Here is a 17,772-nt window from a genome sequence, read left to right as displayed (position 1 = left end):
TCATCTAGCTTTGTTTAGAGAGTTAATGTTTTATTTGTTTGTGTCTTACAGAAAGTTTAGATTTGTTACATTATATGTAACAAATACAATAAAAATATCTAGTTCTTTTTCCTGAAATTCTTTATTGTCTACTGAATGAAACAGAAAATTGTCTGATTTTCTGAATTATTTTAGAAATTCCCTAAAAATTGGGCTATTTAATTATTCAGAGTCCTCTGTGTTTCATTTTTATTTACCATATTTTCCGCACTATAAGGCGCACCGGATTGTAAGGCGCATAGAATAGACACTACAGTAGAGGCTGGAGTTACGTTATGCATCCACTAGATGGAGCTTCACTAAAGGGAATGTCAACAAAACCAGCGTTCTGACAACTATCCCAGCATGCACCGCGAGCTTCTTCTTCTACGGGGAAAATGAAGTTGGCGGCTGCTTACGTAGTTGCTAGACCTGTTGTGGCTCAATATTGGTCCATATATAAGGCACACCGGATTATAAGGCGCACTGTCAGCTTTTGAGGAAATTGAAGGTTTTTAGGTGACCTTTATAGTGCGGAAAATACGGTATTTTATTGTCTTTTTTTTGGCAGTAGGTGCTTCAGAATACTGGAGTTAAATTTCCAATACTTACCTGAGTCTGGTTTCCAGTTTTTGGGTTTCATTTGTAAGGAAATAAGACTATCATCAATCAAAGGTGGAACAGAAACATCAGTTGATTTTGGGAACGCACTGATCCACTTTTTTCACTTGAGAAACCAATACAGATATCTAATGTTTAGTATTGGTCGATAACAATTTGATAGATAGAAAATGCTGCATTAATTTAAACTGTCACAGACATAATGGCATTAACTTGACAACTCTGCACCGGTACAGCACACTTAAATACACCAATAACTTCACAAGCTTGGTCAAACATGTAAAAACAACTTTAATTTGTTGAGTCAGTGCAGTTAGGAGTAGATCATAAATAATAACTGAAATGAACAAAAACAACAGGTTCACCACCTGAGTAAAACATGTAAAAATAAACTGCAACAAACCTTTTTTCAAATAGTTCAGAAAGTGCAATTAGGAACTCTAAACACAACGTAAAATAAATAAAACATGATGAATAGAATTAGACTGACTAGATCTGCCCTGGTGGATCGGGCTCACTGTTACCGACCCCCGATCTAGAATTTGTTTTCAATATACAGATATTAATATCAACCGGCTGATTTGATTGGTCAATAACTAATTTGCTACAAGCCAATTATCAATTTTTTGACTTTCTATTTGGGCTGAGCCAGAAAAATCAGATTAATTTGGAATGAAGACGACACATCAACTAGATTTTGTTCACGGCAAAAGTTATTGAAAACTGTGTTTGGGTGACATGTTTAAAATGCCATTTGTCATAAAATTAATCTTGAACGAGGCTGAGATTTCAAATTCAATTTCAAAAGTACTTTATTAATCCCAAGGAGAAATTAAATCATTTGCTCCAATTATAACATGGAGTGAGTGTTAAATTTAGGTAATCTAACTTTAGGGGTATTTCTTCTTGCAGTAATTTCTTCAGGTTTAGGCTATTGTAACCATAAATTTGAGAAAATCATAATTACATCATCTAAACCAACAGAGAGGATTAACCAGTGACAATGTCAGTCTATTTTATGTGAAATTATCTGACTATCAAAGTTTTTTTTAACACATCAGCTTCCCCTGACCTTGAGAAGCCATGACAAAAATAAGTTTCATCTTCGAATGCTTACACCAAAAGTTGTTGTCTTTGTGTTTTAAATGAGTTTGTCAGGATGTTGTGTTTGTATTTATCCTTTTACAAGATAATAAAAACTTTTCCTTTAAGTTCCTTTAACTTAAAGGAAAAGTTTTTATTAAGCCTGAATCCTCTGTCATTACCTATTCTATTTTTTTTTTCATAAATTATGGAGATAGTCATTGAAATGCTAATATCAGCTGTAATTTACTAAAGCCGCATTTTATTTTCTGCAAACTTTGTTTGGGAAATGGTTTTGAATGAAGTTATCTTTAGCTCCTCCCTCATTGTTTCCCACAGACTTAATTTGCGACAATTGTTCCATTCAGCCCTATATTGAACATTTAATAAGAAAATCATTTCAGAGCGCATTTTTTCTTAAGTTCCTTAACTTTCAAACTGTAATATTCCTCACTTATTTTTAAAACTTTCAGCTCAAGCTGTATTTTTTCTCTCTTCAGTTGATTCAGGTCTGCTGTGTCATCCCCGGAGCCAGCTGACAGCCCTGACCATGACTGATTCTCCTTTTTCAAGTGTTGAGCGGCTGAGTGGCTGCTGTAGAGAGATGTAGAAAGAGTCACAAAGACGTGCAAATCCATAGAGATTCTCTGTTGAGTACTGAGGCTGTTACTTCCTACCTTGACTCTGATCTTGCTGGTGATTCAGGTTCAGGGCCGCTTACATCTGGGCTAAAAATGTCTGTAAGTACAAAGAAAATCTTCCACTTAATTTTTTTTTCTTTTTTTTTTATAAAAGGTTACTGCAGATATTGGTTTCTGAACTCACTTGGTGTCTCACAAATGTGGTCCTTAATAACCGATAGGTATTGAGACGTTATTGGGTCTACGTTTTCAGAGGCACTCGATCCTTCAGATTTGTCAGACTCTGAACAAATTCTCCTCATTTTCAGAGCTGGTTTTATCACGTCGAGTTCTTTACCAGTCTTCTCGTCGTCTTTGGGAACGACAGAGATTATATTAACTTTTATCAGAGAAATATGAGATGGCTGATAGACCTAGTTAAGGCTGACCTGTGGTCTCACTGTCATCGGAGTCCATGAATCGGGTATCGTGACAGTTCCGCTCATCTCCATTTGACTTGCTGACATTTTCTGCCTCTTCATCAGATGTGCCTTCCTCCGAAGTCTCCCTAGAACTGATCAAGTCTGTTCAGAGATAACACAGAGCAGCAGTTACTCCACATAAAGTAAAGCACTTCTGTCTGAAGCCTCAGGTGTTCCTGACGCTGTTTCGGTCAGGAACACCTGACCGAAACAGCGTCAGGAAACGTTTCCTTTCACGTTTGAAAGGAAACGTTTTTGAAAAGGAAGACTTATTTTCAGTGGCAGGCATAAGGCCAGTGTTTAGATTTCAGCTTGAATGATGACCTCTGCAGAAAATAGTACCTTTCTTGGTCGTCTCTTTGGGTAAAAGGCATAACAGTGGTTTTTGGTTTTTACTCTGTGCGTCTGCTCAGTTTACTAATCTAAATTTGTGGAATCTGTTGTTTCTTGTTTGGTTTTACTGCCTGAATTCTCTGTCATTACCTCTAACTCTTGTTAGAAATTCATCCGTAGACTCTTCTTCCGACTCTTTTTTGGGAACATATGTCCTGTTAGGTTTTTCGAAACCTTTCTCCAATTTCCATAACTTGGTTTTTGATTCCAGGATGGACTTCTGGTTGAAATAAATAAATAAAACTTAGTTCCCTCATTACAGATGTTTTGTTAAATCCTGGTGTTGCTCACTTACTTTCACTGGATTTTTTCTTTTCTTTGTGTATCCCTGCTTGTACAGTAGACCAGTCTGTGATTAGAAATAATGACATTTCTTCAACTGCATTTATTATTATTATTATTTAATAAATGCAGAAAACACACAAAAAAAGAAATTACCTTAAACCAAAATTGCAGAGGTTTCCCTTCATGCAATATGGAGACTTTCCATTTTTTATTTGAGCCTTTTCCTGCAAACTTCTCAAAGCCAGATGCGGTATACCAGCTGCCATCACACTTAATACACATCTTATCTAAACAGATTTATAGAAAATTGATTTTTTTTTTTTAAAAATATTTACAAAATAAAATAGTTGGTAGAAGAGCCATTAAATATTACAATACTCTTTATTTTTATTTTATATTTTTAGTCTGTTATTTATGTATTTGGTAACACTTTATTAACACTATGTATACATACATATAGTTACATAATTGTTAATATGTAGTATCAAACCAGGCGGTAGTATATTATCCTATCGTACATGATTCTGCTCACCTCTTTTTAGCTTTTCAAGATCCATGATTCCCATTTTGGTCCCGCAGGTTACAGGTAAGACTCCTTGAAATATGCAAAAGAAAAAAAAACCTCAGTGGTGCTACTCATGCAGATTATGTTCCTGATATTAATATTACCAACAGATATACTCTTGGAATATGTACGGGTGTTTTGATCCGGATGAGTGCATTTGCCAAAATGTATGCGTTTGTCATCTCAATAAATCTCAAGTAGTGTAATTCAGTTATTTCAAAAGTGAAGCTTGTCCATGATCTAGACTCGCCAAATTCAAAGTGCTATATTCATAGTTTGTGTTGCTTTTCATGATTGAGTTTTACAGCTAATTTCCAGATTGATTACAAAATATCAGTTTATCTTATTAGGAGGAAGACTTGACACCTCCGTAAGGAGGGCAAACTACCAAAAGTTGTTGTTAAAGAAACGTACAGCTTGAGTGCCGTATACTGGTAGAAGCATACTGGTATAAAATTCAGTGGAAGGAAAAAGTGAGGCGATAAGAAAAACGGACAAGCAATAGGGATAACTTTTTAGAGTGTTCAAGGGTTTCAGAGAGATTCAGAACCACCACACACAGGCGCGTCCTGGATAACGGGCTACTGCATTCCTGGAGTTGACACACTTATCAAAACCATAGATGACGTCAGAAGTGCATTAAATGGGCAAACAAGAAAAAGTTAAACTCTTCAGATAAAATAAAATTTTGAGTTTCTTTTGGAAATCAAGGTCCCAGAGAATGGCAGAAAAGCAGGGAGTCCAAGTTGTCTGAAATATACCGCTCTATGTTCACCTTTTAAATGGGATGTGCTCCATTATACATATGTTTTATTTAGTAGTTGTCCATGAACATATTAATTAAAATAAAGGACTGATGTTAAAAACTGCACCTTAATTCAAAGACCTACTTTTTCGTATCCCTTGGATGTGTGTTCTTTCTTCTTCTCTACCATATTCTTCTTCGTCACTTTCTTCTTCTTTTTTCACAGAGAAGGAAGCCAAAGGCTTTTCTCTCTCCATTTGGTCTTTCAGCCCAAATTCAGTGTGGCGCTGCTGTAGTTGTTTTGTTCTGTTGAAAGAAATTGTAACAGGAATATTTAAGAAACTTTTATCTCTGAAATTAGATGCTCTGTCTCCTTTTGAGACTTTGCTTTAAGCAGGTTGTCGCAACTCTCTTCCTCCTTTAACAAGATTTTTATTTTATTTTTTACCAATATTTCACTTAGATGGCTTAAATAGTAAAAGTTAGTACACACAACTAAATGGGCCTCAAAGATTTTACAGGGTAATTCTGCCTGGAAATTGTGATTTTTGCTAAACTACTGATATTTTTCTCATAAAAAAATCCTCGGACATTGGTCTCGATTGTTATACTGACTATTCTTCCTTGTTTTAGTACACAGATAAAAACAAAAGACTACTTTGGTTATATCTGCAAGACTTTTTAATGTAATTTAAGGATTTCAGTTTTAGGTTTGAACTCTAGCTAACTTTTAAACCAAGTGGTTTTTTTTGGCTTGATTACCTTTTTAGTTTGTCTGGACAGAACAGTTACGAAACATTTGATCCAATAAATGCAATATTTGGCTTGACATGAAACCATATATGTGTGAAGACATTTTAATTGACAACAACAGGTCATGATGAAACTAAGTCAAATTAGATCACAAAATCAAGGCAAATAGAAAGGCAGGCAGGACTGGAAACACAACACGGGGAATTAGTCCTTCAGTATGACTTAATGTTAAAAGTCTAATTTAAATCTGTTTACAAAGCATCAATAACCCCATACGATGTCAAGAGAATGTATCTTACCTCCTGATGCCACTCAGTTGAAGAAATGAAACAGAAAGTTTACGCTGCTGAAACTTTTCAAATATTCCCACCTCACGTTATGTCACAACCCTGGACTATGCCCTGTAAAACTGTTAGCTTTATGGGCTAACAGTTGTGTAAAGGTTGTGTTTATAGCAAATTTACAAAGAAAACCAAGGCAGAGATGCCTCTAATATCTCCAGCCCATTGAAGGAGTTTGTAAAGATTTTTCTCCAGAGATCTTTGACTGTATGGAGAGGTTAGTGTAGATAAGCTCTTCATCCTGATGATAAAACAAAGTAAGGATAAAGCCTGGTTACATTAATTTGGGGAGTATATTTTTCTTTGAAGGAATTTTTTTTCTCCTCTTTCTTCCATATCTTCTCCCCAATCCTCATTGTCTCTCATTTTTTCCATTAGTTCAAGTTAAAGACAATGAAATTATGCAAAATAATAATAATAATAATAATAATAATAATAATAATAATAATAATAATAATGAAACAGTCAGACTTATGGGGATGGGCGCTCAGTCTTCCAAGTATAATAGAAATCCAGTCGACTTCACCATGAGTTTAAAAAGACCCCCTAGGATCTTTAGAAACTGGGGCTGCATGATACCAGGAAGCAAATTTAACTTGCAAAAATCAACATTGCTGGTTTGGCTTGAGCTTTACAATCAATGGACGCCAAATCAATGCAGGCGATTCTGACTGAGGTTCAAGCAGTTTTAATTTCAAGCAATCATATAACCTCCACACTATGATGAAATCATGTTACATGGTCCTTAGAAAATACAATATGCGATATTCTACAACAGTTACGTTAGGATACAAGTTGGCAATATGGGGACTCAGATGTAAGAAGCTTGTGAGTTCTTCACAACAGAAACCAGCATGTCTCCTGTGAGCAGATAAAGCGTTTTGATGGCGAAGCTGATTAATGTTTGACAGAAACTGAACTTGCAGAGAAAAGAAACTGAACATAATATTGGCTGAAAAAGACATTGAGAGGTCTCCTTGCTTTGATGATGCTCAGAGTTGTTGAGCTTTTTTTTTTTTAAACGTTTTCAGCTGATCTGTCATCTAAATATCAATAACCATCAATGCAACTTTTAAAAATTGTTCTTCTGGGATTCCCTTCCAAGGAGAGAACCAACTCACTCATGCTATAAAAACAGTACAACCCTGAACTCTAAGGTTTTTTTTTAATTATGGCTAAATAAAAAATAAATAAATTGCATCTTTAAAACCTGGGCCACTTGCAGATACCTCTACTGGTACTGCCACCTCTACCTCAGCTGCCTATGTTTTTATCTTTGGGTATGATGTTGGTTCTAAATGGGGCTATATTTACCCATGTGTGCTGGAGACACACGGACTACATGATGTATAATACAGAGTGGGCCATAAGTTTCCATACATAGGAGAATGTAAAATGTTTATTTCTTTTATATTTCAGTTTCCCAAAAAGATGTGTTTGACAAAAGAGCAAAGAATTGAAATTATACCGATGGCAGGATCAGGAAGCGGTCTTTAACAGTAAACATGGAACGAGCATCACTGTTGCAGATCAACCACAAAGTGGTCCAAGACATACAGCGATTTACAGAGCCCCACAAACATAGAAACGGTTGTCCAATATAAAATTATTATTGTTTCTATGAATGGAAACTTATGGCTCACCCCGAGGTTTCTCTTAGTTGGGGGTGTAAGGGCACCAGACACAGCTTCTGAACAGAGAGGATCTTAGCTCTACAGGTCTAGTGGCAGAGAACTGAAACTAACTTTACACCCCCAAAAAATGCTTTTCAAGGATTTTGTGGACTTTATTCATTAGTAACTGGATAGACATATGCAGCAAATGGCCCTGGGCTGGGAGCTGAACCTGGCACACCTTCATCAAGGACTGTAGCCTCTATGGTCGGGCACCTGATGCCTGACCATAGAGCCATGTGGTGCCACCCCCCCCCCCTAAAATCTTTCCTAATATTTCAGCCTCACCTTATAACTGTGTTTCTCAAATCCAGTCCTCAGGGACCACTACCGCCCTGCATGTTTTAGGAGTTTCTCAAGTAAGACACCTAAAACACGGGTGTTAATCACCCACCTGACTCGAATATGCGGTTGATTGGCTTCTGCAGAATTTGATGCGATGCAGAGTAGGTAATGTAATCCTTTGAATCAGGAGTTATGGAACAGAGACACGTCTAACATATCCAGGTCAGTGCATATTCCAGTTCTCAGTTGTCCCCGAGGATTGGAATGGAGAAGCACTGCCTTAGAATAAGATAACCAGTGGACTCTGCCATGTAAAATGAGCTCACAAGGGCAGGAAGTTTAACAGAGTAAGCAGAAGCATGAATGACTTTATTTTGTAAACCACACTGCTGCAGTTTATTGAATTGTTTTACGAGTCTACTTGCAGTACCAAGAAAAGCTCAGTTCTTTCTTATACATAACGAATGTACCATTGTGTAAAAGGGTATGGATATAATCATCATGACATGTAAACAAAACTCACACAAGCATACCTGTAATTTTTAACATCATGACATTCATCTCTCAAAATGTGGATAATCCACAGATAGATTATAGATGAAACAGTGATAAAAAAAAAACAATTTTTACTTTTTCCACCATGGTATTTTGTTCAGAAACCTTAACGGGATCTTGAAGAACATCCCGGTCCAAATAACTGCTCCTGCAATCAGGTATCCAACAGGAACCTGCAGAGCAAAGCCCAACACCAGAACCACCAGCACTAAGGACAGGAGGGTGTTGGAGACCTTGCTGATGTAAATTTCTTTCTCTGCTTCCTTTCTTGCATTCTCTTCCTCTTTCCTCCAAAACTCTTTAAGCTTCTTCTTGAGCTCCTCTTCTTTGTACTTGAGCTTGAATTCTGCCACCTTGCGGTCGATGGCGTTGCTTCTCTCGGCCAGGATGCTCTCCTGTCTTTCTCTGATCTTGCTTTCCTGTTTGGGGTAAAGCTTTGCGTGATAGTGACTGCCTCCGTTCAGGGCCACCAGCGTCTCGATCTTCTCCAGAAAGCACGCCACCTGCAGCTGGTCCTCCCGGTTTTTGTTGTTGAAGACGTGGAAGCCGCCGCTGCACTTGCGAATGAAGTTGCGGAGGTTGTCGTCGCTCTCGGAAATGACCTGGTTTATCGTTTTTCCCTCCAGCCGATCCCCGTGCGTGAACAGCACAAGGGTGTAGTCCCACACCCGTGGACCAAACTTAGCTTCAATCAGCTTTTGGGTGTCTTCGTCCTCCTGTGTCAACCGTCCAACTGGGACGACAAACACGAAGACGTGAGGGCCCGGCTCGTGGAGCGTGACGCGCATGAGAATCTCCCGGATGATTTCGTCCTTGTCGCGGTCTTTCTCAAACAGCCCAGGTGTGTCGATGACTACGACGGGCGTATCTTCGATCGTCCCCTCCTCCTTTTCACAGTGGACGGTGACTCTCTTAAGCTTCATGTCGGATTTGAAGACAGTTTTGTTGAGGATTGTGTTCCCAGTGCAACTCTTGCCGACTCCACTCTTCCCAATGAGCATGATCCTCAAAGGTTCTGAAAAGAAAATGAGCAAAAGAAATTACTCTTCTGTTGATAAAAAAAACTCTTTTCTGTCTTTACTTGCTCAGAAATGTAACATTAGCTTATAGTAGTTAAATATGAATTGCGAGTAACTCTGTTAGGTTTTTTTTCTGACTTGTTCCAAACTGTTTGTTGACAAATTGCTTTTATAAAGAGCACATGAGGTGGACTGGCAGTGCTTGCTAACCACTAATCCAGGACATGTTACTGTGCCATTGGTGTCTCTTCAGTCAGAGGCTTTTTCAGATTCACTGCGAGACTGACTGCTTTACATGAGATCCTTCCTGTCCACAGCATCCCCATCCAAAATGACTCTTTGAAGTTACTTGGATTATGTAAGTTAAGACTTTTAACATTAAACTGTGCTAAATAAAGCAATTTTGAATCTGAATCGAATTCACAAATAGAATTGAGTTTGTATAAATAAAGTACACATATATATTCCTGCAAGGCCCTGAAACAAAATCCAGATTTGCTTACAATCATCATAATTGTCATAACTATGAGAAATTAACCTTTGAAATCTTTCACTCTGTGTTGTTAATCATTAAATTGAGTTTTTATTGTATTTGTTTTTTTAAATTGGTTTAATCATGAATAAATAATTATCTCTGGATCATAGCTGAGTTGAGTTTTGTTACTCAAAGCCTAATCCGACCTTAGTTTCACTTTCTGGTTTCTGTTTTAAATGGGTGAAATGTTTAGGGTTTGAAATTTGTTACTCCTCTTAAAGTAGTAATGCCTTTTAAGCTAAGATGTGGTTATTCTTTTATTCTTTTTTTTTTAAAATTATTATTATTTTTACTTCTTTGGGCTCTTTTGCATCATCACAAACACGTTAGTTATAATTTCCCAGTATCTCTTCCTGGTTTTCCTTGAGAACCAGTGACGGTTCTGAACTTTCACACTCGGCCTACCTGTGGTCTGTTCCGCGTCAGGGTTTCCGACAGCAGCCATGGCAGAAATCAGTTCTGGGGTTGGAAAATGGCTGCAGATTTAAACATCCAGTCCTGATATATCAGCTTTTTACGAGGAAGAGAAAAACGAAACTGAAACTTTAGCCAACAAATGTGAGGTGAGGCGAGGCGCTGACGGCCGCTACTTGAACTCACCAAGTGAATAATAATGGGAACAAAGGCTGGAATCCCTCTGTAAAAAGAAGCTGTCTGGCGCCATCTAGTGGTACTTATGAAGTACTACACCTCTGGATCTCATTTAAACACTAAGTCTCTGTAGACTTAGCAATTCACCTAATTAAAGAGGCAAATTCCGAATTTATAATTGTTTTTTCCCCTTTAAACCCAAATTACCCACGCTAATTTGTAATAACTGTTCACTCCATTAAGGTTTATACATATTTTTCCAGAAAAAATTAAGATACCAGCATAAACCAAAAGAAAGGACACAATGAAACGATGTAGGGATGGAGGAAGGACAACAGGAAAGAAACGAAGGAGGAACATAAGAAGTGAAGGTGGAAAGACACAAGGACAGAAGGGATGGACGATGAAGGAAAGGACAGAGACAGAAGTGAGTAAGAGACACAAGGAGGGCTAGGAATAAGGACACAATGAAGACAAAAAGGAAAAAGGGAATGATGGACAAAAAGATGGACAGAGAGAAGGAAAGTATACTGGACAGAAGATCACATATAGAAAATGGATTAGGGAATAAAGTCAGCGTAAAACTTAAAAGACAACCCTTATTTGACATGCAGTCCCTGTGAAAGATTTGCACTAAAAATGGACGTGGACGTCAGTAATTATGGCTTCCAACATGTCCTGTTGTTTTCAGGCTGGAATGATCACAAGGCAAACAAAATGTTCCATGTTAGAATTTATTGCAGATTTTCTCTAGTTCACACAGAGTAAAAAATATACATAAAATCTTAAATATAGAATTAAAGCTGCAAGCAGCCTCGAATACGTCTCTGCGAAATGCCAGTTGCAGAGAAACTATCCACTTTCTGCAGCTATCTGGGATCTTCTCTGTCATATTCTGGGCTGGATGGTCAACAACTAGCTGAGTTTGTTTAAATAGATTGCTTTTTATGGGGGTTTAAAAATAGAACACAATTTCTAATATGGAAGAGGTCAGTGCCAATATATTTGCGTAGTGCTAAGTTTTGGTGTGTTGGGATCATCATCCTGTTGGAACATTCAACTGTGTCCAAGTTTTATCCATTTTTTATGACTGGAAGCCAAACAAACCCTCAGTTTGATGCTGTCACCATGATGCCTGATCTTTCTAAACATTATTCTCATAATTTTTGACAAACAGCTCAATCTTTGTCACAACTGACAATTTAACAGTTCTCCAGAAGGCATTTGGATTGTACTGGTGGGCAACTTGATATTTCCATCAAGCTTGAAGATGACCATTTAATAGCTGGGGTTTGAAGTCTTCATAAAGGAAAATTTCAAACTACTGTAGGTTCAAAATGACCATGTTTCTGCCTTACACTCATCATTTCCGATCCGCCAGTCTCTGCAGGAGCGCAATGACCGTATCCTGCTTGGAGGAGAGCAGCTCCAAAGCCGTGGCTATCCTTCCAAGAGACTCTGACATCCGCACCTCCCTCCTCTCACGCCTTTTCTCTCTGGCCTCCACCCTGCGCCGAGCCACCCGATCCAAGTAGCCCTGCTCTTCCTGCCGCTTCAGAACCTCCTGGAACAACCCGATGCTGCCTTGCTCCTTGTTTCCTTTCTGGTTCTGCCCCTCTGTTCCCGCACTCGCAGGCGCAGATAGTGAAGCGGCACTGGAAGCGGTGTGACAGGAAGACGTTGTGGGGAACGAAGAGAGCCCAAGGATGTTCTGAGTGTGGCTAAGTGGGGTCGTACTGAGGCAGAAAGGTGTGGCGCCCGACGTGAAAGACGGACCTTTTCGGCTTTTGTAGGCCGACGAGCCCATGTCTGTGCTGCCGGTTGAGCCAAGAGCGGAAGATGCAGAGGCTGTTTCAGTAAAACATGGTGAAGAGATAAACGATGGAGACGGTACGATGGTTGCTGGCTGAATGCTAGTAGTGACAATGTCACCATTGAGGACAATAACGGGCTTGACCTCTGGAGCATTGATAAGGGTAACAGTTGTTGCAGTGTGTGAGGGACTGGCAGCGGTGCTACTCATGATTTGGCTGGTGGCAGCTCCCAGGCCGGCCGCATCCAAACCCCCAGTCGCAGCAAAGTCCCCATTGGGACGGATGATGGTGGTGGGCTGCGGAAGCTGTACTGGTTTTGCAGGGATCTTTGTTGAAGGAATGGCCAGCGAAGAAGCTGTACTGCTACCTTTGCTCCTTTTGTTGCTAATGATCTGCGAGCCAATAGTATCGCAGAGCGTTGCGTCCATGAGCTACAGAGAGAAAAGGAAAACCACAAACTATTTTTATTCATGGCACCAAGATGAGCAGCTAGTCATACCATGTAAAATTAATGTAATTAATACTCCTCAGATCACTGTAAGGAAGATACAGATTTGAATTTTGTCTCTGGAAATTTTTAAAGACTTTTACAGACAATACAAGATACATATAGACACTGAGGCTTTATCTACCAGATTGTGTACCGCTGTGTAGAAGACAAGAGATCATGATATAACAATATGAGCTCATGCAAAGTTAAGAGACTCTTCAACTGTACCAAGAACAAGAATTCCTGCACATTTTCCTGTTCAAATTTCACACTTTTCCACACTCAGAATTGTCAGAGTTGTCCATCCACAAAGGTTGAGTTACTTTATAAAATAAAATGCTTCTCCAGGGATCTGGCTCTAAAGGAGGAAAAAGTAGACTGGCAAAGAGTGACGAACTGACGATTGGTTATTGGACAAGTGGAGGGAAAATGGGAAAACAATCAATGATTTGGTGGATGAATGAATGATGGTTAGAGATAAGATAGATGTATGATAGAAGCAGATGAATGGATGTCTGTATGGAGGTATGAAGGATAGATGGATGAGTGGAACATTTAGACAGAGATCCTGGAATCAGTCCAGTTATAAGTTAAAGTTGAAGTCTTTTATATTTTAACATTCAAATCCATTGGGACTGTTTTCATTGTGGAATCACTCCGATGTGTGAACATCCTGCTAACACAACGTTTAGCCCTGACTTTTGTTTCTACTGCTTCTTTTTGGGGATTCAGAGCCTGTTAGACCAGATAATAGCAGTGCCTTCTTGTGCCTTCATTCTCCAACACTGGCTCTAGTTGCAAAGATAAAGCAAAAGAGGACAACAGGACAGTCGGTGCGCAATCATGCTTTTATCCAAACTCATTACAAAATGTCATTGGTGCTTTAGGAAGGTTTGGATTAGTCTTAAATTGCCCAGCAGAGGGATTTGTCTCCACCCTCCTCCTCCTGACTTACATCAAAGAATTCCCAGGATGTTTTGGCATGTCCCGTCTCCCGGCTGCGGTCCTTGACCCTCTTGTACGTGACAATGAGGTTGTTCCACTTGCGGCGGATTTTTTCCACGGGAAGGACGTGGCCCTTTGAGGCCATCTCTTCCTGGACGCTCTGGAAGAGCTGCGAGCGCTCCCGCGTCTCATAGAGACCCCAGCGGCGGCCGACGGCCTCTATCAGGCACAGGACAGCTTTGGAGGAGAAATCGGAGCCGGAGGAGAGCGTCTTGTCTGAGGGAGCAGGTGGCAGCACTGCAGCTGGGGACGGGACAAAGGCGGCTTTGATCAGGGGCTTTCTCACAATACTTTTCCTCACATAGCTTTAAAAGGAGCACATAAATCATAGCTGGTGCTGCCGTGACACACTTAAGAATAGGTGCCCAAAAATGGTGACAGGTAGAAATTTTTGGTGGAACTGATGTGATTCACCAACACAAAGTGAAAAAGAAGGAAGAGTGGATGATTTTCAAAATCGTTTACAATTGAAAATGTAAATACTGTGGAGAAAATTTGCACATCCAGAGTCAAATTATTCCACATTGTTCTCGGCAAAACACTTTGAGTCAGATGGGATGGAGAGCGTCTCCTGGAAAGTTAGATTTTCAATTGAGTTCAGGTACAGACTTTGACTAGACCATTTCAACACTTTGGCCCAGCTGTATTTTTAATGCTGCTGCCCATTAGGAACTCTAGCCCTCTCCACAGCCTCAAGGCTTTCATAGCCTAACAGGCTTTCTTCTAGGATTGAGTGATTCTAGCTCAACTCATCTTCCCATCAACTCTGACCAGCCTTGCATCCCCACAGCATGATGCTGTCACCACCGTGTTTCACAAAGGGACTGGTGAAGACAGAGCTGTGAAAATCATGTGTGGTTTTTCTTCACTTCACTTTGTTTTGGTTGATCACACCAAATCGCAACAAAACATATTCAAATAATAAAAAAAACAGTATGGAGGCTTTAGTAGATGATACCAATTTAACGGTTTAATAAAAAATAATTGCATTTGTGTAATTCGTGCTTTACCATCTAAATATGCAGCATATCACTAGATTTTACACATGAATGTGGTTTCTTCTCTTACCTGGGGCAATCTTCAGGTATGTTTTTCCGTCAGCTGATGATGTAAAGAACCGGTCTGTGCTCACGGGATCTGAGATCAAACAAATTACATGACAAGACTTGAAACGGTGCATGTATGAATTATGATTATTATGATTATTATGGGGTGTTAACATGGAGATGACACCTCTTATAGCTTTTAAACGACAACTGGAGTTCAGTGTCAACAGACAGATCTATGGCACCATGAATGGACTCATCTGTGCTCACACAGCAGAACGGAGGGAGCCGAGGTGTTGGCCTGCAGCTCCGTGTCAGTCAGTTCCTCCGCAGTCTGTTGCGCCCCTCCTCCACCTCCTCCCGCTCTGCATGCGGCATCTCCGCATGGCGCAGGCGACTCCCGGCTGCCCAAACCCAGCGCAGATGAGCTTTCATCCCCGGCTTCGGTTTTCACATGCATCGCTGCTGCGACGTCGGCGCCGCCTCCATGCAGGTTCGCGTCCATGGCTGCTGAGACATGAAGAAGAAGAAGACGACGAAGAAGAAAGAAGAAGAAGAAGAAGAAGAAGAAGAAGAAGAAACTAACGTATGCGCACGTTTTTGTCTGCGCAGGCGTTCAACGGGAGAGAAAGTTTGGAGATCGCGGTTGTTGATCGGCAATGCACGCTTCGGCCGGAAGTCACGCCGCCGCCGCGTTCGGCTCGAGGAACGTTCCGCTCGGTCGCGTGCGCGCCAGGGCGACGCTCCCCCACGCGCGGGTTTTGTTTCCCAGCGACGAGCAGAGAAATGGCTGCACCGTCCACCTCAGCTCAGCTGGCGGATGCGCAGGGCGGCTGCGCAGCTTGCAGCACAGATTTGCTGCTGGGGAAGCGTGACAGTGACGTCAGCTGCTCGCACGGCACGTGGTTAGCGAACGCCGCAGCTTCAAAAATAAGGTCAAATGCATCAATTCAAACCCACAGGAAGCAGATACGTACCCAGGGTAGGTCTGATCTAAAACGTTCAAAAACTGGATTTGTTTCAGTAATCTATTCCAACAAATTATTATTTTAACCTACATATTGATTTAAGACAAGCATTGATATTTGGTTATAAAGTTAATAAAAACACACTTCAAATATAGGCTAACTTTTAATTCTTTTAATTTTTAATTCATAAAAGGCGAGTTCGTAATAATTTAGGAGCCTGTTAACTTGGTCCATACAATCCTCCCTGCACAAGAAGGGTGAACCCCAAAATGTCAAAAGTGAAGCTGATCCATAGATCACAGGAAAATTGAGTGGAAGGGGGGAAAAAAGAGAAAATCATTAAGTACATAGCAAAGTTACTGGTTGATTGCCAAATGGAGATGCTAAACTGACAATAATTAATACAAACTAAGTATTAAGTGTACAAGCTGATATTTCTTGAATTAAATATATATTTTTTATTGTTCTAATGAAATAAAATTTACTATTAGTTGAATTTGGGGTTTTCAAGAGGTCTAACTTAAGTCAGTTGGATTATCATCTTTGATCTCACGTCTTAACATCCAACAATTATGGGTTTTTTTTCAACTTTTCAAGAAATTTAGGCCGATTGCACAAGTTTAGGAAACATTCTAGGTTAATTTATTACAGAAACGTTCACAAGACATCCACAGTCAGTGCCAGCTTGTAAATCTTTGGGCAGTTTTAAACATTGTACCACATTGTAATAAAAAAAAAACAAGCAACAAAAAACAAATTCATTTAAGAATAAAACATACAAAAACATCAAAACGAAATCAATACAAATTGCATTGGTCCTGCTTTAAAAAAAACCTTAAGGTTGTAATTGTGCTGAATATTTGGTCATTTTTGTTTACAGTTTTCTCACAAAAGCATTGAAAATTATGATTTTATAGTTTGTTTTAGAAGATAAAAGAGTTTCTGAAGAGAAACATTTGGCAACTGCTTTCTGTTTGTACATGAGAGGCAGTTCAGGCTTAATGCACAATTACATCAGCTTATGTGGGCAACTGATAATAAGACATACCTCTTGCTTTGCGGTAATGCATTCCTCTTTACATAAAAGCTTGAAGGTTGACATCCTGACCATCAAATTCTTATCTGAGTAATACTTTTATCAACCAATGTGCTCAACCAGAGTTTGGATTTTAACAAAGAGGAACAGCATCGTAATAAAACTTCAAAAGTGGCTGCAAATACGAACTTGGCCTCAACAGGCCACCGTTGGGTCAAAAATTAGTACCAGTATTCCTCTATGGATTAAAGCAGTATTAGTGAGACTTTGAACATGTTAAAATGTGCAAATTGCAAATTCGGTTTTAATCTGTGAGAGTTAAATCCAGGTTTACTTTTTGCTCAGGGTGGATTTGCGCCGCGTTGTGCAATCGTAATGTTGTGAACCGTTGTACCAGATAAAGACTTCAGCAGTTCATCTCCCTGCAACGCACTGTTGTCATTTCATTAATATGCACCCTCCATTGCATACCTCTTAATTTTCATAAGTTATGGCCATAAATATGTGTAAATAAAGACTAAAAGCTGTCATAATCTAGCTATGTTTTAACACTTTAAAATCTTGTGTTAAAAAAAAGGGTTATCTTGGACTTCTGGTTATTTCTAGTTGTAAACATCTCAGGTTACGCCGCCATTTTATTCCCCCACAGTGCCAGACATTTGAGTTTCCATTGTGTATCTCTTTTCCTCTGGTCAACAAGAGTTTAGATAGATTATAGTGATAAATATTTGTGAAATATTAGGGAATGGAGAGGCGGGGTATGTGCTGGACGGGCCACCAGTCCATCACAGAAACCCACAGGATGAACAACCACACACACACACACACACACACACACACACACACACA

At 39.5% G+C, this 17,772-nt stretch overlaps 3 protein-coding genes and 1 long non-coding RNA gene across 5 annotated transcripts; all 4 read right to left on the bottom strand.

Annotated features, from left to right (window-relative positions):
• Positions 1–1,922: 1,922 nt before the first annotated feature.
• On the bottom strand, positions 1,923–2,460 carry LOC107837849 (uncharacterized). Its single transcript, XR_001663900.1, has 2 exons — positions 2,400–2,460; positions 1,923–2,316 (listed from the first exon to the last, which is right to left on the bottom strand). It is a non-coding gene; the product is annotated as an uncharacterized LOC107837849 (long non-coding RNA).
• Positions 2,461–2,518: 58 nt separating this feature from the next.
• On the bottom strand, positions 2,519–4,169 carry LOC107837840 (uncharacterized). Its single transcript, XM_016678361.1, has 6 exons — positions 4,035–4,169; positions 3,656–3,789; positions 3,513–3,566; positions 3,308–3,437; positions 2,792–2,926; positions 2,519–2,715 (listed from the first exon to the last, which is right to left on the bottom strand). The coding sequence occupies exons 1-6, from the start codon at positions 4,066–4,068 to the stop codon at positions 2,519–2,521; spliced, it is 684 nt and encodes a 227-aa protein (XP_016533847.1). The 5' UTR covers positions 4,069–4,169.
• Positions 4,170–8,228: 4,059 nt separating this feature from the next.
• LOC103147394 (GTPase IMAP family member 7-like) lies at positions 8,229–10,579 on the bottom strand. Its single transcript, XM_007565705.2, has 2 exons — positions 10,379–10,579; positions 8,229–9,434 (listed from the first exon to the last, which is right to left on the bottom strand). The coding sequence occupies exons 1-2, from the start codon at positions 10,416–10,418 to the stop codon at positions 8,491–8,493; spliced, it is 984 nt and encodes a 327-aa protein (XP_007565767.1). The 5' UTR covers positions 10,419–10,579; the 3' UTR covers positions 8,229–8,490.
• A 728-nt stretch (positions 10,580–11,307) lies between these two features.
• LOC103147393 (uncharacterized) lies at positions 11,308–17,766 on the bottom strand. 2 transcript variants are annotated; one of them, XM_016678406.1, is made up of 5 exons: positions 15,516–17,766; positions 15,190–15,426; positions 14,942–15,010; positions 13,824–14,116; positions 11,308–12,809 (listed from the first exon to the last, which is right to left on the bottom strand). In XM_016678406.1, exons 2-5 carry the CDS (start codon positions 15,422–15,424, stop codon positions 11,928–11,930), a joined length of 1,479 nt encoding a protein of 492 aa, XP_016533892.1. In that variant the 5' UTR covers positions 15,425–15,426; positions 15,516–17,766; the 3' UTR covers positions 11,308–11,927. The 2 variants fall into 2 exon arrangements, with proteins under 2 accessions (XP_016533892.1, XP_016533891.1); XM_016678405.1 differs by having other exon boundaries at positions 15,190–17,766.
• Positions 17,767–17,772: the final 6 nt, after the last annotated feature.

The sequence above is a fragment of the Poecilia formosa genome, unplaced genomic scaffold (assembly GCF_000485575.1).
Source record: "Poecilia formosa unplaced genomic scaffold, Poecilia_formosa-5.1.2 Scaffold182, whole genome shotgun sequence".
Taxonomy (NCBI): Eukaryota; Metazoa; Chordata; class Actinopteri; order Cyprinodontiformes; family Poeciliidae; genus Poecilia; species Poecilia formosa.
Note: the sequence above shows the minus strand (reverse complement) of the source record. Positions and strands in the feature narration are given on the sequence as shown.